The sequence below is a fragment of the Pongo pygmaeus genome, chromosome 19, assembly GCF_028885625.2.
Source record: "Pongo pygmaeus isolate AG05252 chromosome 19, NHGRI_mPonPyg2-v2.0_pri, whole genome shotgun sequence".
Classification (NCBI taxonomy): Eukaryota; Metazoa; Chordata; class Mammalia; order Primates; family Hominidae; genus Pongo; species Pongo pygmaeus.
Genome location: NC_072392.2, coordinates 7,458,902 through 7,482,970, shown reverse-complemented (window position 1 = coordinate 7,482,970; position 24,069 = coordinate 7,458,902). Strand labels below are relative to the sequence as shown.

Sequence of the window (24,069 nt, the reverse complement as noted above, 5' to 3'; positions counted from 1 at the left end):
TTTTTTTTTTTTTTTTTTGAGACAGAGTCTTGCTCTGTCGCCCAGGCTGGAGTGCAATGGCGCGATCCCGGCTCACTGCAACTTCTGCCTCCCAGGTTCAAGGGAGTCTCCTGCCTCAGCCTCCTGAGTATCTGGGATTACAGGCGCGTGTCACCAAGCCCGGCTAATTTGTGTATTTTATTAGATGCGGGGGCGGGGGGGCGGTTTTCACCATTTTGGCCACGCTGGTCTCGAACTCCCGACCTCAGGTGATCCACCCGCCTCAGCCTCCCAGAGCGCTGGGATTACAGGCGTGAGCCACCGCGCCCGGCCAAAACTTTCATTGTATCACAATCTCTTCAAGGCAAGAGCCATGACTCTTAAATCTACTACAGCACAGAGTTACAGATTCTTAAAATATCGGCGATGCATACGCGCAGAGGATAAATCTCAGCGCGTGCGCACCAAGAACCTTTTTCCCTGCGGCGACTCTTCTTCTTTTTTTTTTTTTTTTTTTGGAGCGTGCGCACCAAGAAAGACAAAGGTGGGGAAAGTGACCAAGCAGTCGTTCAGGCGCATGCCCATCCCTAACTTGTCCAAGCCCGGTGGGGCCAGCGGCGGCGGAGTGGGTGTGGCCTGAGCGCGGTGTGACTGTGCGGCCGCCGCCCAATCGGACCGAGCGAGCCCTGCCCCTCCCTCCCCCTGATTGGTTGGTTCTCAGTGTTGTGGGGCGGGGAAAGGAAGAGACGGGGCGGCTGGACGGTGGAGCGGTGAAGAAAGAAGGCTAATCTTGTTCTGCGCAAGCGCGAGCAAGCGACCAGGAGGGGGCGTGAGAGAGTGAAAGGGAATGTGGCAGCCCCGATGCGCTGGCTGGCGCTAGCTGGGGCTCTAACCTTGACGCCTGCGCCGTGGCCCTCGGGGCCCCGCGCGCAGCGGGCGGGTGCCCGGTGCGCCTGCGCAGTAGGCGGCGGTGGCAGGGGGAGGTGGAGGCTGTGGAGCGGCAGCGGCAGCAGCGGGTCCCGGGACTGAGGCAGCAGCGGGGGCGGCGGCGGGCGGAAGCTGAGGTGACGAAGGCAGCGGCGGCGGCAGCCGTTTCCCTCACGGTGGCGGAGACCAAGGCGGCGGCGGCGGACGGGGAGCGGCCCGGCCCCGGCCCCCTGCTCGTTGGCTGTGGCAGGGCCGCCGTGGGGCCGGCCCGGCTCCCGCCCCCCGCGGCTCCCCCTCCGGCTCCTCCTCCGGGGAGACGCCGGGGGCCTGGCCCGGCCCGCACTCAGACTGCTGCTGCAGCCGCCGCCGGGGGAGTCGGAGGCGGTGGCGGCGCCATGGGCGGCCTGGCCTCTGGGGGGGATGTGGAGCCGGGACTGCCCGTCGAGGTGCGCGGCTCCAACGGGGCCTTCTACAAGGTGAGACGGCGCGCCGACTGGGGACGCCGGTCCTTAGCCCCTTCCCCTGGCCGGAGCAGGAACGCGTGGGGCGGGATCGAGCTTCTGGAGCTGAGTCCTGGCCCTTAGAATCTTGGACCCTTGCTCCAACCCGCAGCCTTCCCTGGGAGACCGCTTAGAGTGAACCCTGTTCCTCTTATTTTTGACCCCTCCAATGCACCTGCACCTGCTTCTACCCCCATCTCAGGGAGAATGAACTTCAGGCCATTATTGTCCCTGGCTTGGTGCTCCCTGCTCCCTAGGAGAGACCCCTTTACCCAGCTTCTAATTGACTGTGTCCGTTGTCTGGTGGAAGACATACCTTAGACCTTAATCACATCTTCCCCACGGTCCAAGCACATGGAGAATTGTCTTTCTTCCACACGGTCCCCTTGGGAAGGCCCAGAGGTCCCGTATCAGATCCTTTCATCTTCCTCAGAGAGGCCTCTGCCTACTGGCTCTGGAACACTCACCCCACTTTCATCTTATATTCCGGTTCCCAAGCCAAGGAGAAATGGTCAGATCCATTTACGACGTTTGGCATCTTTGACCTCAGGAACCCTGGGTTGGATCAGTCAAGTTGCTTCCCAGCCAGCCATAAGGTGGCATCTTTCGCAAGTCTCTCACCCCACCACACCTTGATCTCAAGGCCCACTGGTCTACCATTCTACTCAGGAATGGATTTGAGGTCTCACTTAGACCTCAGATACCTTCAGGTCATTCATATAATTTCTTCGTCTTGAGGCATGTAAGCTTCATAGTCATAATCTCTAAAAGGATCCCTAAAAGGAAGCTTATGAGGTTCCCTTCTGTTTATCTTAAGATTTCCACTTCTTGAAGACTCTTGGCCAACTATCCCAGTTCGGGAATCTGACAACCTTTTTTGGAAGAAGGGATCATCTTTCAAAGACCCTTCCTTATTTCGCCTCCCCCTTTGCCCAGGATTTGGTTCCTTAGAACTCCTTATAATGCCACCTTCCTTATCTGCTCTGAATCCATTTTCTAGGGCATTTTTTTCCCATTTAGATTAAGCCAGAGAGAGCCCTTTTTTGCCTCCCAAGAGTTTTTCTTTGTGTGACTGTTGGTATTCTGAACCTCTTTTGGATTTGATGCCTGGATTGTCCTAGAGACTCTCCTGATTTCTGTCTCATTCTTTGATTTCACCCTGGGGAGCTGGAGAAACCTTCCCATGGCATCACTTGTTAAGAGTGGATCCCCCTTCCCCCTTTCCTTCAGTTCCCCTCAGGCCTTTTTCCCCCACAGTAGTCCTCTCTAGTTTCTCATGCCCTTGGAAGTGTCTTTCTTTGACTCCTTCCCTAAATCATATTTTTCTATAACTGCAGAGGGTCTTGTAATTTCCCTTGGGTGGTTTCTGCCTCTACTTCAGTTGCTAACTTCATTGTAGTCATTTTTTTTTTTTTTTGAGACGGAGTCTCGCCCTATTGCCCAGGCTGGAGTGCAGTGGTGCGATCTTGGCTCACTGCAAGCTCCGCCTCCCTGGTTCACGCCATTCTCCTGCCTCAGCCTCCCGAGTAGCTGGGACTACAGGTGCCCGCCACCATGCTCGGCTATTTTTTTGTATTTTTAGTAGAGACGGGGTTTCACCGTGTTAGCCAGGATGGTCTCGATCTCCTGACCTAGTGATCCACCTGCCTCGGCCTCCCAAAGTGCCGGGATTACAGGCGTGAACCACCGCGCCCAGCCATTGTAGTCATTTTTTACTCACTCTTCATACTTACCCATTTTTGCCTTACTTCCCTCATCAGATTTATTTCTGTGCGGTGACTGTGGGTACCCATGTCTAACTTACCTTCTCAATTCAAGTTTTTAGCTTTTTCTCCTAATATTTCTGTATTCCTGTGTAATCCTCAGGAATCACCTTATTCCCTGTCTAGCTGAAGGAAGCTCCCTGCTGATCTCTTTTTGTCATTTTCTGCATACTTGCCTAACTCTTGGGACTTTTTCTTCTAGCCTGCCTCCATAGCATTTCTGTTTTCTTTGGCAAAAGTCTCTAATTCCTTTCTGCTTTTGATAGAGCACATTTGTCTCTCATATCCTTTTCCCCAAACTTGCATTACCTTTGTTGAAATAGCTTCCTAAAGTGGCCCTCCCTGTTTACCTTGGTATCTTTTCCTTCATCTGGGTCCTTACCACCCCCAAATTCTGAGTTCCAAGAAAAGTGATTCTTAAGTTGAGTCCAAGATCAAGATATGATGTTTGCTTTGTTCTAGGAAGCATAGGAGCCCTGCACAGCTGGGAAGGATTGGTATCCAGTTCAAATGAACTGTATGAGATGGCTGGGAAGGGACACGTTTTCTGTTCCACATATAAGTGTCCAGCAGAAAGTCTCTCTGAATCTTTTCTCTTTCTCCTGTGCACTGTGGCAATGATAGACTTGAATAGATTGGGTCCTGGATACTGTGATTCAGAGAGTAGAGTTTGGGGTTGAGCTGAAAGCCAGGTAATGTGGTAATGTGGATTTGGGCAGGTTAGCATTTTCTGCCCTGTTCCTGAGTTAAAAACCACAAATCCCTAAATTCAGGCTAATCTTCCACTCTCAGTACCCTATAGATACTTATCCGTTTTGACCTTGCTGCTGATTTAATATTCATGACTCAGCAAACTTGGGATGGGTCAGGGAGTATTTACACTGCTTCTGGAATTGTACATTTGGGAAGGTCCCTTTCTCCTCTCTCAGAATTGGGCCCTGTTGTCAGTTTTCTTTTCTTTCTTTTTTTTTTTTTTTTTTTTTTTTATTTGAGACAGGGTCTCCCTCTGTCATCCAGGCTGGAGTACAGTGGCGTGATGTTGTCTCACTGCAGCCTCCGCCTCCCAGGTTCAAGTGATTCTTGTGCCTCAGCCTCCCGAGTAGCTGGGATTACAGGTGTGCAACACCATGCCTGGCTAATTTTTGTATTTTCAGTAGAGACGGGGTTTTGCCATGTTGGCCAGGCTGGTTTCTGACTCCTGACTTCAAGAGATTTGCCCGCCTTGGCCTCCCAAGGTGCTGGGATTACAGGCGTGAGCCACCACGCCCTCCCATCAGTTTTCTTAAAGGATAAAATATTAGATCTGGGATCTAAGTTATTTTGTAGCTATCCCAACATTAAGTTTGTCAGAACTTACTTTTTCTGTTTTTTTTTTTTTTTCATGTCAGACTGGCATCCGTAACAAGGGTTGAGGGAGGCATACCTCACACGTGAGCCTGAAACCTCAGTCATCATGTTTAAGACGTACAAAATGATCTAATGTATTTTATTCTTTAAGTTGTACTCTCCCAAAAGAAGTATTCACCTTCCAGGGCGCAATCTTCCCACTCCAAACCTCACCTGGATATCCTAATCCCCATTCCTTTCTTAATCAGCGTGGCATCCTCAGCTTCAGTACTTGGTTTTTACTCAGACTGTTCCTGCTCTTCTCCTAGAACCCCCTCCTTTGCTTTGGGAGTCTAGAACTAGAAGATGGTGAAGGTGGGGACCAATTTTATATCTTCTAATTTGAGGAAACCAAAGTACCTAGGAACTTGGGGCTCTCTCTTCCTCTGCTGGCTTGGCGCCAGGCTCCAGAAGCCAAAGCCAGGTGATGCTGTGACCACTGAATCAAGTCATCCTCTGGATCTAGGTGGCTCCCTAATACATTCCACCCACCTGCTCTTGCCTTCCCCTGCTTATTTTCACAATGAGCGTAGACTGAGCAGAACTTGGGGCTCACTTTCCACCACTGATACCCTTGGAGAAAAAAACTAGTATGGGATGAATGGGTGGAATTTAGGAGCAGAAACAGGATTGGAATATGAAGTTGGGGACAGAGCTAGTTTTGGAGATTGAAAGAAAAAGAACCTGGAAGTATAAGGGTTGAGTGAGATTTGGTTGAACTACTGAGTGATGTGAGAGATTACTCCATTCTGAGCTTTGCATTTCTGCCTTGGAAGTCATGGCAGCTGGGAAAACTAGGGTAATATTGCTACTCACCCTGGGGCCAAGCCTAACATGGTGGAGGAGAATTGGATTACACCATAGGCATAGCTGTTGTGAATATATCTAGGAGTAGAAATCTCTTCACAAAAGCAGTAGGTTAGTGATTCTCATCTCTGTCTCTTTTCCACTTCTTTCTGTCAGCGTAACGCCTGCCTTGATAAATTACTTCTAAGGCTTGGAGTACACATTTTGGGTAAAGAATTGGATAAAGTCAGCCGAAGAGGCTGGTCGGAATAATTCTAGAAATCCAGACGACCCTGCAGCCTCTGCCTCCTGGCTTCAAGTGATTCTCATACCTCAGCCACCCTGAATAGCTGAGGTTACAGCCATGTGCCACCACGCCTGGCTAATTTATATATACGTGTATATATATATACGTACATATACATGTATATATACATATATATGTGTGTGTATATGTATATGTATACATATATATATAGTAGCCATGGGGTTTTGCCATATTGACCAGACTGGTCTTGAACTGCTGGCCTCAGCTGATCTACTGACCTCGGCCTCCAAGTGTTGGGATTACAGGGAAAAGAAGAGGGAATGGATAAAATATTAGTGGTTGTGGGACTGGGGAGGACACTTGAGCAGGAGCTAAGGGAAGAATCCAAAAGGGAAGAGAGACCCAGGCAAGTAGAAGTAAAAGTGCCTCAGAAGACTTGAATGGAGAACAGTAGGAGTTGGCATTAAACCTGAATGAACATGCTCATAACTCAGGTTCTTTTTTAAAAAGGAAAAAAATCTGAATGAAGAGTAGAAAAAACATTTCTGGAGAAGAGAATGTCAGAGAAAGAAAAAGCATGGGTAAAAAAGAGGCCAGGAAGTGCCAGTAGTAATTAAAGCCTTGGGCAGTAGTAAGGCTCTAAGAAAGAACATTCAGTCAAGAATGATCTTGACTGACTGCAGCCTCTATAGCAAGACATATCCCTAAAGACGAGAAAAGTGGCTTGTATGAAGAGTGAAATGCAGGCTTAGATTTTCCCATCATAAGGAAATAGCAATCTGGTAAGTGTTTGTGATTGATTAGTTCTATGAGGTAGGAGCTGTGCATTTGCCAAGGGCATTTTTGGTGTTTTCTCTCCTAAGCTTAGCCTTTGTCCCTAGCAGCAAAGCTCATGAATAGTTCTCATGTATTAGCCTTTTGAAACCTCTAATTCTTTTATTTTTGTTTATTTATTTTGTTTTTTGAGTCAGGGTCTTGCTGTGTTGCTCAAGCTGTGGAGTGCAGTGGTGCAATCACAGCTCACTACAGCCTCGACCTCCCTGGCTCAAGTGATCCTCCCACCTCAGCCTCCTAAATAGCTGGGACTACAGGCACAAGCCATCATACCCTGCTAATTTTTAAATTTTTTGCAGAGATGAGGTCTCCCTGTGTTGTCCAGGCTCTCTAATTTAAAAAAAAAAAATCTTTATTGAGCTGAAATTGACATACAACAAAATAGACATATTTAAAGTGTGCCATTTGTTAAGTTTTGACATGTATATAACTGAAACCATCACTGCAATCAAAGGAGTGAACATTTCTGTCACTCCCAAAAGTCTTCCATCAACTACCAGTCTTCTGTCATTATACATTAAATTGCCTTTCCTGATTTTCGATAGAAATGAAAAGGCAGTTCAATTCAGCTAAGAAAGGATAGTCTTTTCTTTTCTTCTTTTCTTCTTCTTTTTTTTTTTTTGAGGCAGAGTTTTGCCCTGTTGTCTAGGCTGCAGTGCTATGGCATGATCTTGACTGACTGCAGCCTCTAACTCCTGGCTTCAAATGATTTTCATGCCTCAGCCACCCTGAGTAATTGAGGTTACAGCCATGTGCCACCACGCCTGGCTAATTTATTTATTATTATTATTATTATTATTATTATTATTTTAGTAGCGATGGGGTTTTGCCATATTGGCCAGACTAGTCTCGAAGTCATGGCCTCAGCTGATCTGCCAGCCTCGGCCTCCCAGTGTTGGGATTACAGGTGTGAGCTACCACCCCTAGCCAGAAAGGATAGTCTTTTCAACAAATAGTGCTGGAACGAGATATCTATAGGTAAAAAATGGGCTGGGCACAGTGGTCACGCCTGTAATTCCAACATTCTTGGAGGCTAAGGCGGGTGCATTGCTTGAGTCCAGGAGTACAAGACCAGCCTGGGCAACATAGCGAAACCCCGTCTCTATTTTAAAAAAAAAATTAATTTAAAAATATATTAAAAATAAAAAAAAGAGGCCTGGTGCGATGGTTCATACCTGTAATCCCAGCACTTTGGGAGGCTGAGGCAGGTTGATCACCAGAGGTCGGGAGTTCGAGACCAGTCTGACCAACATGGAGAAACCCTGTCTCTATTAAAAATACAAAATTAGCCGGGGTGGTGGCACATGCCTGTAATCCCAGCTACTTGGGAGGCTTGAACCTGGGAATTGCTTGAACCTGGGAGGTGGAGGTTGAGGTGAGCCAAGGTAATAAATAAAAATTGAAAAATTAAAAAAACATTGATCAATACCTCACCTTATATATAAAATTTAATTCAAAATGGATCATAAGCTGGGCACAGTGGCTCACATCTTTAATTCCAGTTTTGGGAGGCCGAGGCAGATGGATCACCTGAGGTCAGGAGTTCGAGACCAGCCTGGCCAAGGTGGTGAAACGCCGTCTCTACTAAAAATATAAAAAATTAGCCTGGTGTGGGGGCGGTTGCCTGTAATCTCAGCTACTCGAGAGGCTGAGGCAGGAGAATTAATTGAACCCTGGGGGGTGGAGGTTGCAGTGGGCCAAGATTGCGCCATTGCACTCCAGCCTGGGTGACGGAGCGAGACTCTGTCTAAAAATAAAGGATTACAGATGTAAATATAAAACAAAAAACTAAAAGTTTAGGAAGAAGACTTATAAGAGAAAACCTTCGTGGCCTTGGATTAGGCAAAGATTTTGTTTTTTCTTTTTTTTTTGAGATGGAGTTTTGCTCTTGTTGCCCAGGCTGGAGTGCAATGGCACGATCTTGGCTCACTGCAACCTCTGACTCTCAGGCTCAAGTGATTCTCTTTCCTCAGCCTCCCAAATAGCTGGGATTACAGGCATGAACCACCACACCTGGCTAATTTTTGTGTTTTTAGTAGAGACGGGGTTTCACCATGTTGGCAGGCTGGTCTCGAACTCCTGACCTCAGGTGATCTGCCTGCCTCATCCTCCCAAAGTGCTGGGATTATAGGCGTGAGCCACTGTGCCTGGCCTGGGCAAAGATTTCTTAGATATGAAACCAAAAGCACAGTTGATAAAATAATAAATTCATAAGCTAGACCTTTTTCGAAATTAGAAATCCCTAATTGTATATGAAAAATAGGGAGAAGGTAGAAAAATTGGGAGCGTAGGGGTGAATGCATGGCTTTGGCCTCCTTAGTGAGGACACAGACCACAGGAGATGGATCAGCTGTTCAGTCATCCCTGTTGCTCTTGTCATAATATCAAGATTGGAGTCTTCCATAAATTTTATTATCCTTTATAAATTATCAATGTCATTCTAGATTCAATTCTAGTATTAAAAAACTGATGTTTTTTAAGTCTTAATTTTTCCTTCTGTAAATTGTGTTCATCACAATTTTGAACTTGTCTAGTGTTCCGATTATTGTCTTAGGACCCATGCATCAGGGCAGCGACTCTGCTCAGATCTCTTGCTGTATTGCGGAGGTAGGCCTTTCTCTCTCTTGACAGATCCTCATGTCCTCTAGGTGTTCCAGGACAGCCTCACACTGTCTCATGGGATATTCTTAGCCTTGCTGAATGTTGTTGGTATTTTAATTGAACTCTGGCAGGCTGCTTAGCACAACAGGAGGCAGACAGATAGGGAGGCCCCTGTGGGAGCCTGAGTAGATCACTGGTTTCCAGGCTGTTCTGATGCAGGTGGTATATACACCTCTCCATGACAATATCATTTCCTTTCTCTGTCTGACTGCCCATATTCTTTCCCCAGTGCAGCCTTTCAGGCTCTCTCATTACACTACTTGTGTCCCTATCTAAAACTCAAGTTTAAGGTTTTGCGGTGTCTCTATTCCCTTGATGGCTAAGGTGGAAGTAAAAGGTCATTTTATATTTTTTGCTTTTTTCTAAAATCCATTCTAGGGCTTTGTGAAGGATGTCCATGAAGACTCTGTCACCATCTTCTTTGAAAACAAGTAAGACCTTGGGAATAGAGAATCCAGCATACTAGGTCCTAGAAGGAGAGTGGAGAAGAGGGGGCAGCTGAGTCCTATGAGGCATGTAATAGGTGGGGAGAGCTGAGGGTTTGGGTGGGAACTCATATGGATCCCAGGAGAGGAAAGGGCTGAGAATTTGGTGAGGGTGGGGGCATTTGACCCAGTATTTAGAGTCTAGAAAGAGATGGAAGACACTACTATGGAGCAGGGCCTGGGGTTTAGCCTCTAATTATCCAGATAGGTGGAAATCGCCCAGCTGAGGCAATAACCCTTTTGTAAAGAAATGGGCAACCATATCAGTCAGAGTAGCTTTTTCATATTATTGTTTCTCTTATAGCTGGCAGAGTGAGAGACAAATTCCTTTTGGGGATGTCCGGCTACCACCTCCAGCTGACTATAATAAGGAGATCACAGAAGGGGATGAAGTGGAGGTAAGGGCTGTGGAGTACACCCTTTCTAAATGTCACTTTTTCCCAGGATTCTAGGCTTTTCTCTGGTTGGTTCATGTTCCTTCCTCCCCAACTAAGCCATATCCAGCCATGTAGCCTATGGAAATGTAAAATGCAACAGTTCCCCTTTTATCACTGTTGTGATCAGCCAAACTCTCAGGGACATCCCCAGTTTCAGGCGATTTGCCTTCCATTTATGGTAACAGCATCTAAAATCCAGTGCCCTCTGATTTTGTTGTTGTTGTTGTTGTTGTTTGAGATGGAGTCTTGCTCTGTTGCCCAGGCTGGAGTGCAGTGGCGCGATCTCGGCTAACTGCAACCTCCGCCTCTTGGGTTCAAGCAATTCTTCCACCTAGGTCTCCCAAGTAGCTGGGATTACAAGCACCTACCATCATGCCCGGGTAATTTTTGCATTTTTGTAAAGACGAGGTTTCACCATGTTGGCCAGGCTAGCCTTGAATTTCTGACCTCAGGTGATCCACCTGCCTCAGCCTCCCAAAGTGCTGGGATTACAGGCGTGAGCCACCATGCCCTGCCGTCCTCTGATTTTTAATTAGTTCCTTCCTCTGGTTTCTTGTATCCTTGGTTTCAGATACATCCCAGGCTGGACGCAGTGGCTCACACCTGAAATCCCAGCACTTTGAGAGGCCGAGGAGGGCAGATCACCTGAGGTCAGGAGTTCAAGACCAGCCTGGCCAACATGGTGAAACCCCATCTCTACTAAAAATACAAAAAATTAGCTGGGCGTGGTGGTGGGCGCCTGTAATCCCAGCTACTTGGGAGGCTGAGGCAGGAGAATCGCTTGAACTCGGGAAGTGGAGGTTGCAGTGAGCTGAGATTGCGCCATTGCACTCCAGCCTGAGCACCAAAAGCGAAACTCTGTCTCAAAAAAAAAAAAAAGATGCATCCCTTTTTTTTTTTTCTTTTTGAGACAAAGTCTCACTCTGTTGCCCAAGCTGGAGTGCAGTGGCGCGGTCTCAGCTCACTGCAACCTCCACCGCCTGATTCAGGTGATTCTCCTGCCTCAGCCTCCTGTGTAGCTTGGAGTACAGGCATGTGCCACCACACCTGGCTAATTTTTGTATTTTTAGTAGAGGTGGGGTTTTACCATGTTGGCCAGGCTGGTCTTGAACTCCTGACTTCAGGTGATCAGCCCACCTCAGCCAAAGTGCTGGGATTATGGGCATAAGCCACCGCGCTTGGCCTCTTTTTTTTTTTTTCTTTTTGGTGGAAGTGGGGTCTCACTATGTTGCCCAGATCATTCTTGAACTCCTGTGCTCAAGAGATCCTCCCACCTTGGCCTCCCAAAGTGCTGGGATTATAAACATGAGCCATGGTGCCCAGCAGCCCCAAATATCTTAATGGTTGTTCTATTGTTTATGTTGCCCAAGCTGGTCTTGAACTCCTGGGCATAAGCAATCCTTTTGCCTCAGCCTCCCAAAGCGCTGAGATTATAGGTGTGAGCCCCACCGTGCCTGGCCTCCTCATCCCTTTCTTGATGCTTTTGGGTGGTCTTCAATATCTCTTTGATTCTCTACTTTTCTTTAGGTTTATTCTCGAGCCAATGAACAGGAACCTTGTGGCTGGTGGCTGGCCCGGGTGCGGATGATGAAGGGAGATGTGAGTGACTGGGAATGCCTTTGGAGAACTACTGAAACAAATATTTTATTCTTAGAAAGTTGCTCAGGTCATCCACAACTTCTCCTTTTTTACCATGTGCCAGTTCTATGTCATTGAATATGCTGCCTGTGATGCCACCTACAATGAAATTGTTACCCTGGAGCGACTTCGGCCAGTTAATCCCAATCCCCTTGCAACCAAAGGCAGCTTCTTCAAGGTTACCATGGCTGTGCCCGAGGATCTGAGAGAAGCGTGAGTGTTAAGGATGGTGGGAATGAGGGCCCTCTTTACAGCCCTAATCTCTGGCTTTATTTCTTCCAGGCATCACTCCCACTTTGCAGTTTTCTCTGTTGTTCCCCTGGCCCTCTAGAGCCCTTCTTGCTAAGAAGACACTTAGTTTCTTTATTTTCCCATCCTTGTTCTTTAACTGTGGTCCCTCTTCTTTTTTTTTTTTTTTTTTTTGGAGACAGAGTTTTGCTCTTGTTGCCCAGGCTGGAGTGCAATGGCACAATCTCGGCTCACCGCAACCTTCACCTCCTAGGTTCAAGCGATTCTCCTGCCTCAGCCTCCTGAGTAGCTGGGATTACAGGCATGCACCACCACACCCGGCCAATTTTTTATTTTTAGTAGACAGGGTTTCTCCATGTTGGTCAGGCTGGTCTCGAACTCCTGACCTCAAGTGATCCACCTACCTCGGCCTCCCAAAGTGCTGGGATTACAGGCATGAGCCACCACACCCAGCCAAGTCCCTCTTCTTTTCTTATTTACTCAGCTCTGCTCCTCTGAATTTTTTTTTTTTTTCTTAATAGAGACAGGGTCTCACTATGTTGCCCATGCTAGTCTTGAACTCCTGACCTCAAGTGATCATCCTGCCCTAGCCTCCCAAAGTGCTAGGATTACAGGTGCAAACCACCATGCCTGGCCTCCCCCGAACTCTTCACTGTACTCTCTGCATTCTGCACTCTGAGTACTTTTTTCCTTTGCAGCTGCTCCAATGAAAACGTCCATAAAGAGTTCAAGAAAGCCCTGGGAGCCAACTGCATCTTTCTCAACATCACAAACAGTGAGCTCTTCATTCTGGTGAGTTTATTCTGCCTGAATTTCACATAAGCCTTTTGAACATTTTTTCTTTTTCCCCTTTTAACTCCTTTGCAGAAAGAGAAGGGCTTAAATGTGCTTCTATTTATTTGTCAAGAGGGCTTTATGGCTCCTGACTCCTACAGGCCCAGGTAGCCCTATCTTTTTTTTTTCTTTTTTTTGAGACGAGGTCTCACTCTTGTCGCCCAGGCTGGAGAACAGTGGCACGATCTCGGCTCACTGCAACCTCCGCCTCCTGGGTTAAAGCAATTCTCCTGCCTCAGCCTCCTGAGTAGCTGGGATTACAGGTGTGCGTCACCACGCCCGGCTAATTTTTTTTTTTTGAGACAGAATCTCACTCTGTTGCCCAGGCTGGAGTGCAGTGGCACAATCTCAGCTCACTGCAACCTCTACCTCCCAGATTGAAGCAATTCTCCTGCCTCAGCCTCCTGAGTAGCTGGGATTACAGGCACCTGCCATCGCACCCGGCTAATTTTTTTTTGTATTTTTAGTAGAGACAGGGTTTCACCATGTTGGCCAGGCTGGTCCTGAACTCCTGATCTCCTGATCCACCTGCCTCGGTCTCCCAAAGTGCTGGAATTACAGACGTGAGCCACCGCGCCCGACGTGCCTGGCTAATTTTTGTATTTTTGGTAGAAACACGGTTTCACCATATTGGTCAGGCTGGTCTTGAACTCCTGACGTCGTGATCCACCCGCCTTGGCCTCCCAAAGTGCTGGGATTACAGGCATGAGCCACGGCACCCGGCCTCTGACCTTTTTTTTTTTAAACCTGATAATCATGTTGCCATCTGGGTTAGAGACCCTCTCTTGATATTTGGACTTTCAGAAATAGAGTATGTAGCTCTCACCTTATGCTTGCTCCTTGCTTTCTCTCTAAACCATTTTCCTTCAGTACCCCGATAGTCAGCCTTTATGGGACTGACAATGAGTCTCCTCCTTCCTAGCTTCATTTCTTTTTTTTTTTTTTTGAAGACAGAGTATCGTTCTATCGTTCTGTCACCAGGCTGGAGTGCAGTGGCGCAGTCTTGGCTCACTGCAACCTCCGACTCCCAGGTCAGCCTTCGGAGTAGCTGGGATTATAGGCGTGCGCCACCACGCCCAGCTAATTTTTGTATTTTTAGTAGAGACGGGGTTTCACCATGTTGGCCAGGATGGTCTCGATCTCATGACCTCGTGATCCGCCTGCCTTGGCCTCCCAAGGTCCTGGGATTGCAGGCATAAGCCACCGCGCCCGGCCTCCTAGCTTCATTTCTTAACCCTTTTCCCGGGACTTAGGCATCCTGATTTCTAGTCCCTGGCTCTCCCTTAGTGTTTATTCCAAGCCAGTTTTAATGACTTTCCCACTGGTTTCCTCCCAGTCAACCACAGAAGCCCCTGTGAAGCGAGCATCTCTGCTGGGTGATATGCATTTCCGAAGCCTGCGCACCAAACTGCTACTTATGTCCCGCAATGAAGAAGCTACCAAGCACCTAGAGGTAACTTTTAGCTCGTTTTCCTCCTGCTGGAGGGCATTGTCTTCCTCCCTGCCTACCCTGTCCTCCATCCATGCTCTTGTGTTTACAGAACAAAGACTAAGGCTTCTTCTGGGCAATTCAACCTGGGTCAGCTATTTTATCTCAGACTCCTCCAGATGGCAGAGCTCTATCATGGTATAGTGCAATTATTTTCAAATTTCTTTTAGCCATTTTTTTTTTTTTTTTTTTGGAGACAGAGTCTCGTTCTGTCGCCTAGGCTGGAGTGCAATGACACGATCTCGGCTCACTGCCAACCCCTACCTCCTGTGTTTAAGCGATTCTCACACCTCAGCCTTCTGAGTAGCTGAGATTACAGGCATGCGCCACCACACCTGGCTAAGTTTTGTATTATTAGTGAGATGGGGTTTTGCCATGTTGCCCAAGCTGGCCTCGAACTCCTGGCCTCACGTGATCCACCCACCTCAGCCTCCCAAAGTGCTGGGATTACAGGCGTGAGCCACCACACCTGGCTGAATGGTTTTTTTTTTTTTGAGATGGAGTCTCACTTTGTCACCCAGGCTGTAGTGCAATGGCATAGTCTCAGCTGACTGCAACATCTGCCTTCTGGGTTCAAGCGATTCTCCCACCTCAGCCTCCTGAGTAGCTGGGACTACAGGCATGTGCTACCACACCTGGCTAATTTTTGTATTTTTAGTAGTGATGGGGTTTCACCATGTTGGCCAGGCTGGTCTCAAACTCCTAACCTCATGATCCACCTGCCTCAGCCTCCCAAAGTGCTGGGATTACAGACATGAGCCGCTGCGCCTGGTCTTGGTCTTGAACTTCTAGGCTCAAGAGATCCATCTGCCTGTACTTCCCAAAGTGCTAGGATTACAGGTGTGAGCCACCACACGCAGCCTAGACTAGAATATTTCTTTTTTAGGGTGGGCGCGGTGGCTCACGCCTGTAATCGCGGCACTTTAGCACTTTGGGAGGCCGAGGCAGGCGGATCAATCTGAGGTTGGGAGTCGAGACTGGTGAAACCCCATCTTTACTAAAAAGACAAAAATCAGCTGGGCGTGGTGGCACATGCCTGTAATTTCAGCTACTCATGAGACTGAGGCAGGAGAATCGCTTGAACCTGGGAAGTGGAGGTTGCAGTGAGCCGAGATCACACCATTGTACTCCAGCCTGGGCAACAAGAGTGAAACTCCATCTCAAAGAAAAAAAGGATATTTCTTGTTTTTTTTGTTTGTTTTTTGAGATAGCGTCTCTGTCGCCCAGGCTAGAGTGCAGTGGTGCTCTCTTGGCTTACTGCAACCTCCACCTCCCAGATTGAAGCGATTCTCCTGCCTCAGCCTCCCAACTAGCTGGGATTACAGGTGTGTGCCATCACACCTTGCTAATTTTTGTCTTTTTTAGTAGAGATGGGGTTTCACCATGTTGGCCAGGCTGATCTCAAATTATGGACCTCAGGTGATCCGCCCGCCTCGACCTCCCAAAATGTTGGGATTACAGGTGTCAGCCACAATGCCTGGCCTGACTAGAGTATTTCTATGAGATCTTTTTGAATTCTGACATCGTATAATTGTCAGATTCCCTTTCGTTGGTATTATACTATTCTAAGTGAGTAGGGTGTGTGTGTTTGAATACCATTTCCATTTATCAAGTGAATTGATCTTTTTGGGAGGCTTTTTTCTGTGCCTGTGCAATTTCTGGGTCATGATAATCTTTGACTTCTTCAGGGATCCTGCTCAGGGCACTGGCAGGTAAAAATTCACCATTACCTTCAGATGATACAAACTTTATTTTTTGTTTTTGTTTTTTGTTTTGAGATGGAGTCTCAGTCTGTTGTCCAGGCTGGAGTGTATGTAGTGGTGCAATCTCAGCTCACTGCAGTCTCTACCCCCCGAGCTCAAGTGATCCTCTCACCTTAGCCTTTGGGTGGGTGGGATTACAGGTGCACGCCACCATACCTGGCTAATTTTATTTTTTTGTTTTTGGAGACAGTTTCCCTCTGTCACCCAGGCTGGAGTGCAATGGCACAATCTCCGCTCCCTGCAACCTCCCACTCCTGGGTTCAAGCGATTCTTGTGCCTCGGCCTCCCAGGTAGCTGGGATAACAGGCGTGCGCCTCCACGTCCAGATAATTTTTGCTTTTTTAGTGTTTCACCATGTTGCCCAGGCTGGTTTTGAACTCCTGACCGCAGGTGATCCACCTGCCTTGGCCTCCCAAAGTATTGGGATTACAGTCATGAGCCACTATACCTGGCCCTAATTTCAGTATTTTTAGTAGAGATGGAGTTTCACCATGTTGGCTAGGCTGGTCGTGAACCGCTGGCCTCAAGGGATCCACTTGCCTTGGCCTCCCAAAGTGCTGGGATTATAGACATGAGCCATTGCACCCGGCCTAATTTTTTTTTTTTTTTTAATTTTTTGAGACGGAGTCTCATTCTGTCGTCCAGGCTGGAGTGCAGTAGTGCGATCTCAGCTCACTGCAACTTGTGTAGTTGGCGCAGAGTGAGCAAAGGGAGGTCGATACAAAATTCGGTCAGAGAGCAGATCATGTAAGACATGTGCGGTAGGCTGAGGAGGGGGGATTTTATTGTGCGTATACTGAGAAGCCATTGAGTTAACAGTGCCTTCTGGGTTTTTTTTGTTTTTTTTGAGATGGAGTCTCGCTCTGTCGCCCAGGCTGGAGTGCAGTGGCGTGATCTCGGCTCACTGCAAGCTCCACCTCCCGAGTTCACGCCATTCTCCTGCCTCAGCCTTATGAGAAGCTGGGACTACAGGCGCCTGCCACCACGCCCGGCTGATTTTTTAAATTTTTTTTTTAGTAGAAACGAGGTTTCACCATGTTAGCCAGGATGGTCTTGATCTCCTGACCTCGTGATCCACCCGCCTCGCCCTCCCAAAGTGCTGGGATTACAGGCGAGAGCCACTGTGCCCGGCCAAAAGTGCCTTCTGTTTTAAACTCCTGTTTCAATGACAGATTGAAAGGGGGGCAAGAATGGAAGCAGGAACAGAGCACGGTAGTCCAGGTGAGACACTTGAACTGGAGTGCTAAAGGGAGAGAGAGAGAGTAGTTTTATGTAGGATAAATTTTACGAGTAAAACCAGTAGGACTGACAGGCTCTGTGATACTGAGAGATACATATTTGGTCTCCTGACCAGGCTCCTGGCATTCAACTTCTAAAATCCTTGGAATCTCCAGTGATGTGTGTTTTTGTGTGCTGATGAGTTGCTTCATGGCTAGCCCCTCTAGGTGGCTTCATGATTAGAGGGTTGGAACTTTCAGCCTCACCCCCACCAACTTCCTAGGAGGGGAAAGGGGCTGAAGGTTAAGGCAATCACTGATGATCATTGATTTAATCAGTCATGCCTAGTAGTGAAGCCTCTCTAAAAACCCGAAAGGGGCTGGGCACGGTGGCTCACGCCTGTAATCCCAGCACTTTGGAAAGCCGAGGCAGGTGGATTGCCTGAGGTTAGGAGTTTGAGACCAGTCTGGCCAGCATGGTAAAACCCCTTCTCTACTAAAAATACAAAAAAAGGGAGGCAGAAGTTGCAGTGAGCAGAGATCACGCCACTGCACTCTAGCCTGGGTGACAGACCCCATCTCAAAAAAAAGAAAAAAAAAAAAACCCGCCTGTTCTGCAGGCTTATCTAGAAGATGCTTATAAGTCATTGTAGATCTCTTCCCCTCTCCTAATGTAGTGATTTTGAACACTCAACTTAGTTTATTTTTCCAACTTTCTCTTCTTGCCTGGTATAAATCCTTGGTATAATTCAGTCCTATCCAACTTGGAAGTGGGAAGTAGTGTATTTCAATCTAGGAATGTCTCCTTTGAGGTGTTGTTTCTATTTGGTGCTTACAACATGGGATTCACTCCTCTAAAACCTTTCCTGTCTTCCTGCCCCTGAGCCCAGGGGTTCCTCTAAGGACTGATTGAGAAATGAAGTGAAAGCCTGGTGTTCTAGAGGCATGTTTTCTGTTTTTCTTAACCTGCTTTTTTTTTTTTTTTTTTGAGACGGAGTTTTGCTCTGTCACCAGGCTGGAGTGCAGTGGCATGACCTCGGCTAACTGTAACCTCCAACTCCCTGGTTCAAGCAATTCTCCTGCCTCAGCTTCCCAAGTAGCTGGGATTATAGACACGCCCCACCAAGGCCAGCTAATTTTTGTATTTTTAATAGAGACGGGGTTTCACTATGTTGGCCAGGATGGGCTCGATCTCCTGACCTCGTGATCCACCTGCCTCAGCCTCCCAAAGTGCTTGGATTACAGGCATGAGCCACCACGCACAGCCTACCCCTCACTTTTTACTTAAGTTGTTGAGTTTTATTTGGGGATGAGTTAATATTTGTTTGGTTAAGGTAAGAGTTCCTTACACTTGCATGTACCTTGTGAGAAGTACTTTCACACCAGCCTTGTCTAATCCTCTTGCTAGTCTTGAGAATAAGATAAGTTGGGTATAATCACTTAGCAGATGACACAAGAGGCAGAGTATGTTTTGTTTAAGATCACACAGATAGATACTCTTAGGGACAGATACTGTTAGGGCCAAATCCAGAACTTTGGTGTGTCCCAGTCCAAACTGTGCCCTCTTTACCTTTCCTCCCCCACAAACCACTGGTATTTGGAAGGAGTGGAATAAAAGTTCCTGACCTTGGCTGGGCATGGTGGTTCACGCCGGTAATCCCAGCACTTTGGGAGGCCAAGGCGGGAGGATCACCTGAGGTCAGGAGTTTGAGACCAGCCTGGCAAACGTGGTGAAACCCTGCCTCTACTAAAAATACAAAAATTAGCCAGGCGTGGTGGTGGACACCTGTAGTCACAGCTACTCAGGAGGCTGAGGCATGAGAATCACTTGAACTCAAGAGGTAGAGGTTGCAGTGAGCCGAGATCGCGCCACTGCACTCCAGCCTGGGCGACAGAGCGAGACGCCATCTCAAAGAAAAAACAAAAAGTTCCTGACCTTTCCACACAGGTCCTTGTGGCCAGCGGACTCCAGAGTGGTTCTAGCTTTCTATTAATATCACAGTTTTCCTTATTTAAGTTATGCAAAGGGTCATGTGCCTGGGACTGCGCGATTCTACCGCCGTGATTCCTACAGTGACTTTTCCTTTCAGACAAGCAAGCAGTTGGCAGCAGCCTTCCAAGAGGAGTTCACAGTGCGAGAGGACCTGATGGGACTGGCAATTGGGACTCATGGTGCCAACATCCAGCAGGCCCGAAAAGTACCTGGGGTGACCGCCATTGAGTTGGGTGAAGAGACCTGCACTTTCCGCATCTACGGGGAGGTCAGCAAAGGATGTCTTTCTTCTGGGTCTCTCGGGATAGAGGGAAGAGAGGCCAAAGTAGAAAGTAAGCCTCAAGCTGGGCACAGTGGCTCACACCTGTAATCTCAGCACCTTCGGAGGTCAAAGTGGGAGGATCACTTGAGCCTAGGAGTTTGAGACCAGCCAGTGCAATATAGTGAGACCCAATCTCTACAAAAATTTAAAAATTAGCTGGAAGTGGTGGTGCGTACCTGTAATCCCAGGTACTTGGGAGGCTGAAATGAGAAGATAGAGGGGAGGATCACTTGAGCTTGGGAGTTTGAGACCAACCTGGGCAACATAGACCCTGTCTTTACCCCCCCAAAAAACCAAAAACCAAAAAACGTTAACTGAGCGTGGTGGCATGCATCTGTGGCCCCAGCTACTTGGCTACTTGGGAGGCTGAGGCAGGAGGATCACTTGAGCCTGGAAAGTCAAGGCTGCAGTACACCATGATGGTGCCACTGAACCAACCTGGGCAACATAGTCAATAGAGTGAGACCAAAAAATTAAAAAAATAGACCAGATCTCTGTTGCCCAAGCTGGTCATTAACTCCTAACCTCAAGCAATCCTCCCTTCTTAGCCTCCTAAACTGTTGAGATTATGGGTGTGAGCCACTGTGCCTGGCCAAGGTCCTCTGTTTTTTTTTTTTGTTTGTTTGTTTGTTTTTAAGTTATTTGTTTAATTTTTTTTTTATGAGATGGAGTCTAACTCACTCTGTTGCCCAGGCTGGAGTGCAGTGGCACAGTCTCAGCTTATTGCAACCTCTGCCTCCTGGGTTCAAGAAATTCTCCTGCCTCAGCCTCCTGAGTAGCTGGGATTAGAGACATGAGCCACCATTTTTTGTATTTTTAGTATTTTTGTATTTTGATTTTTGTATTTTTAGTAGAGATGGCGTTTCACCATATCGCCCAGGCTAGTCTTGAACTCTTGACCTCAATTTATCCACCTGCTTCCAGCCTCCCAAAGTGCTGGGATTACAGGCATGAGCCACCACACCCAGCTGGTCTTCTGTTTTAGTAACAACTCCCCGCTGTTCTTGCTTTAGACTCCCGAGGCTTGCCGACAGGCCCGAAGCTACCTTGAGTTTTCTGAGGACTCAGTGCAAGTGCCCAGGAACCTGGTTGGTGAGTTGGTGGTGTGTATATACAGTCAGAGGTCAGAATCAAGATTCTCTACAGTGATTCTGAGCTTGTATCCAGGATTGGCACCTCCCTGTGGACTCCCAGTTTCACAAGGACAGAGAAACAGTCTGTAATGGGAGTGATAAAAATGAAAGAATAAATTTCTAGGGATTGTAACATTTTGTCCTGTAAAAACACATCAGAAACCTAGAAGCAGGGGAATGAAGTAAATGGAATCCATATAAAGAAAATGAGGCTGGAAGATGGTGTATCAGCTTTATTCTTATTTCCTTAAAAAAAAAAAAAAGGCTTAATTCCTCATTTACCTATTCCAGGCAAAGTGATTGGAAAGAACGGGAAAGTGATCCAGGAGATTGTGGATAAATCTGGTGTGGTGAGGGTTCGAGTGGAAGGTGATAATGACAAGAAGAACCCCAGGGAGGAGGTATGGTTCTCCTATACCTATAGAGATTGGTTTCCAGAAGTAAATGGGATTGTCCTCTGAGGGCTGGGATTGTTCTTTGAGAGGGTGGAACACGGAAACTTGTTTAACACTAGTAGATTTAGAGCCCAGAATGATCCCACTGGGCAGGCTCCCCTAGGAGACTGGGTGGCGTTAATCCTTTCATTTCATTTTCCTTTCTGATCCATCGTTTCTGCTCTGTGTTCTCCAGGGAATGGTTCCCTTCATTTTTGTTGGCACCCGAGAGAACATCAGCAATGCCCAGGCTTTGCTGGAGTATCACCTCTCCTACCTGCAGGTACCCAGGCTGGGAGAGAAAAATGCTGGGTGTGGAAAGGGAACTAAGATTGCTGTGGGGGTCAACTCAGGAATTTTGGTTCTCTGTTTGTCTCTCCGTGTAGAACAGAAAACATTTTGTGGAAATTTGGGGCTATAGGGTTGGGTCCCAGAATTTTCCTTGTTTAGCCAGTGTCTTCCTTCTCCTTGCATTCCTGAGAGATTAGATATAGAGGGACAGTCAGGGTGGAGAAGCATGAAGAAAGGCACTGATCTTATTTCTCCTTTCCCTTCTTCCATCTTTTACCCAACCAGGAGGTAGAGCAGCTTCGCTTGGAGAGGCTGCAAATTGATGAGCAGCTTCGGCAGATCGGGCTGGGCTTTCGCCCTCCTGGGAGTGGGCGGGGCAGCGGTGGCAGCGACAAGGCTGGATATAGCACCGATGAGAGCTCCTCCTCCTCCCTCCATGCGACTCGAACCTATGGGGGCAGCTATGGGGGCCGTGGCCGTGGCCGGAGGACAGGCGGTCCTGCCTATGGTGAGACAGCTATGGGAACAGGAGGCAAGGAGTGGCAGGGCTTGTGGGTAGAGGCAGAGGTCTGGATGGAAGTTTGGGGAAATCTGGAATGGAGATGATGAAGAAGTGATTGATTGGCTGGGGGACTTGTGAGTGAGAGGGAGAATTCTTCAGTTTGGGAGATGTGATGGATCCTGGGGTGGGATGAATGGCCTTGAATAAATCCCACTGTGTTCTTCAGGCCCCAGCTCAGATGTGTCTACAGCTTCAGAGACTGAGTCAGAGAAGAGAGAGGAGCCCAACCGAGCTGGGCCTGGCGACAGGGATCCCCCAACCCGAGGGGAAGAAAGCCGGAGGCGGCCGATTGGGGGCCGGGGTAGGGGACCCCCACCTGCCCCCCGGCCCACTTCGAGATACAATTCTTCGTCTATTAGCTCAGGTACCAGACAGCTGGGTTCATGAATATGGGCCAAAAGGAAAGATGATGGGCACCTGACTGCCAACTCTTCCTCTTCTTCCTCTGACCAGTGCTGAAGGATCCAGACAGTAATCCCTACAGCCTATTGGACACGTCTGAACCAGAGCCCCCGGTTGATTCAGAACCTGGGGAACCGCCCCCAGCAAGTGCCAGGCGCCGCCGCTCCCGCCGCCGCCGCACTGATGAAGACAGGACCGTCATGGATGGAGGCCTGGAATCAGAGGGGCCCAACATGACAGAGAATGGCCTGGGTGAGGGTGTGCCTGGGGTCTGGAAAGTTAGAGATGGGTAGGAATCGACGGTGGGAGGTTGGGTGTGTGACTCTGGTTTTTTCCTACCCTACAGAAGATGAATCAAGACCTCAGCGTCGTAATCGCAGCCGCCGCCGCCGTAACCGTGGTAATCGGACTGATGGTTCTATCAGTGGAGACCGCCAGCCAGGTCAGCCAACTCTGGACACCAGAATCCTTCCTCAGAGCTGAGAGAATGGGATACTTCCTACCCTGTGAAAATCAGGGGTTCGGGTTCAGTGGGTGTCTTGGGCTGGCTACCAGAATTCCATCTGAAAGTCTTAATCTCCTGCCTTCCCCAGTGACTGTGGCTGACTATATCTCACGAGCAGAGTCTCAGAGCCGCCAGCGGCCACCCCTGGAACGCACTAAACCCTCAGAGGACTCTCTTTCAGGACAGAAGGTAGGCAGGCAAGATGTGGTTTACCCCATCCGTTTTTTGTTGTTACTCTGGGGCAGGGGGCACAAAAAATTTCACAAAGAAATCTCCTACTGAATTGCAGAGGCAGCTGTGTCTGATGGAGTTTAGACCAGTGTGAACTTTGAATAGGATAGAGAGGAAAGTGTGGTTCACATTTTCCGGATCCCAAGTAAGAGACTGGATCATGATCAGGGAACCAACCTCTGGATCACCAAATGCCAGGAGGGCTTGGATGGTAGGGAATGTCTCCCACCTGAATTTCTACTCACCGCTTCTTGCTTTTGTTTTCTTTCCCACTTTCCCCTCAGGGTGACTCTGTCAGCAAGCTTCCTAAGGGCCCCTCAGAGAATGGGGAGCTCTCCGCCCCCTTGGAGTTGGGTAGTATGGTGAATGGGGTTTCATAAAACCTCCAGCCTGCACCCCTCCCTTCTCCATCTCGCTTGCTGCCCAACACCATGGCCCTCACAGGCCCAACTGACCTGCGCTGGAGCTGCTCTTATCTAGGGGGGAGGGGGGTGGCACAGCAGCTTGGGTACCCCCCCAACCTCCAGGAGCTAGTGGAGGGGTGTGTAACAGGGTCATACCCCCTCCCTCTTGTCCACCCTACCCCCAGGGTAAGGGGAGCCTCTCTCCTTCCCCATCAGACTGGATGTGCCTTTATCCTCTAATACCCCAATCTCTCTCTGAACACCCCCATTCTCCACCTGTTGGTGGGGGGTGCTCCTTGACCCACCCAGATTTGACCGTTCAGGGGGCCTCCCCTGCTATCCCTCCTCCCATCCTGTACCCCCCATTTCTGGGGCCTCATCACTGTGGAAGACGGGGATAGTAAGAGATAAGTGGGTGGGAGGCACGGGGAAGGTTTTGGAGTAGAACCAGGGGTGTGTATGAAGGGGGGTGACAAGGTCCCCCGGGGAGGGGACCAACCTTGTCTGGTGGATGAGAAGGCGTATTTATTTTTCACTGTACAGTATTTAAAAAGAGAATAAAAAAATCCAAATGGC

At 48.3% G+C, this 24,069-nt stretch overlaps 2 protein-coding genes and 1 pseudogene across 3 annotated transcripts in view; 1 reads left to right on the top strand and 2 right to left on the bottom strand.

Annotated features, from left to right (window-relative positions):
* SHBG (sex hormone binding globulin) overlaps positions 1-991 on the bottom strand; it is an 11,864-nt gene extending 10,873 nt beyond the window's left edge. Inside the window, exon 1 of the mRNA XM_063656250.1 lies at positions 873-991. The gene's annotated coding sequence lies outside the window, so the exon portion shown is untranslated. The remainder of the gene's footprint in view (positions 1-872) is intronic.
* On the top strand, positions 936-24,069 carry FXR2 (FMR1 autosomal homolog 2). 2 transcript variants are annotated; one of them, XM_054459530.1, is made up of 17 exons: positions 936-1,382; positions 9,483-9,535; positions 9,894-9,987; positions 11,554-11,625; positions 11,729-11,877; positions 12,612-12,705; positions 14,084-14,200; positions 19,307-19,477; positions 20,545-20,623; positions 20,956-21,065; positions 21,295-21,381; positions 21,675-21,897; positions 22,118-22,315; positions 22,405-22,605; positions 22,700-22,795; positions 22,947-23,047; positions 23,374-24,069. In XM_054459530.1, the coding sequence occupies exons 1-17, from the start codon at positions 1,302-1,304 to the stop codon at positions 23,467-23,469; spliced, it is 2,022 nt and encodes a 673-aa protein (XP_054315505.1). In that variant the 5' UTR covers positions 936-1,301; the 3' UTR covers positions 23,470-24,069. The 2 variants fall into 2 exon arrangements, with proteins under 2 accessions (XP_054315505.1, XP_063512317.1); XM_063656247.1 differs by lacking the exon at positions 23,374-24,069 and adding an exon at positions 23,148-23,235 and having other exon boundaries at positions 974-1,382.
* On the bottom strand, positions 4,552-4,645 carry LOC129018545 (small nucleolar RNA U13; annotated as a pseudogene).

Coding starts and splice junctions, on each gene's coding strand:
- FXR2 (XM_054459530.1), top strand. CDS start 1,302: ATGGGCGGCCTGGCCTCTGGGGGGGATGTGGAGCCGGGACTGCCCGTC. Junction 11,878..12,611: donor CCCGAGGATCTGAGAGAAGC/GTGAGTGTTAAG, acceptor TTTCCTTTGCAG/CTGCTCCAATGAAAACGTCC. Junction 22,796..22,946: donor CAGTGGAGACCGCCAGCCAG/GTCAGCCAACTC, acceptor TGCCTTCCCCAG/TGACTGTGGCTGACTATATC.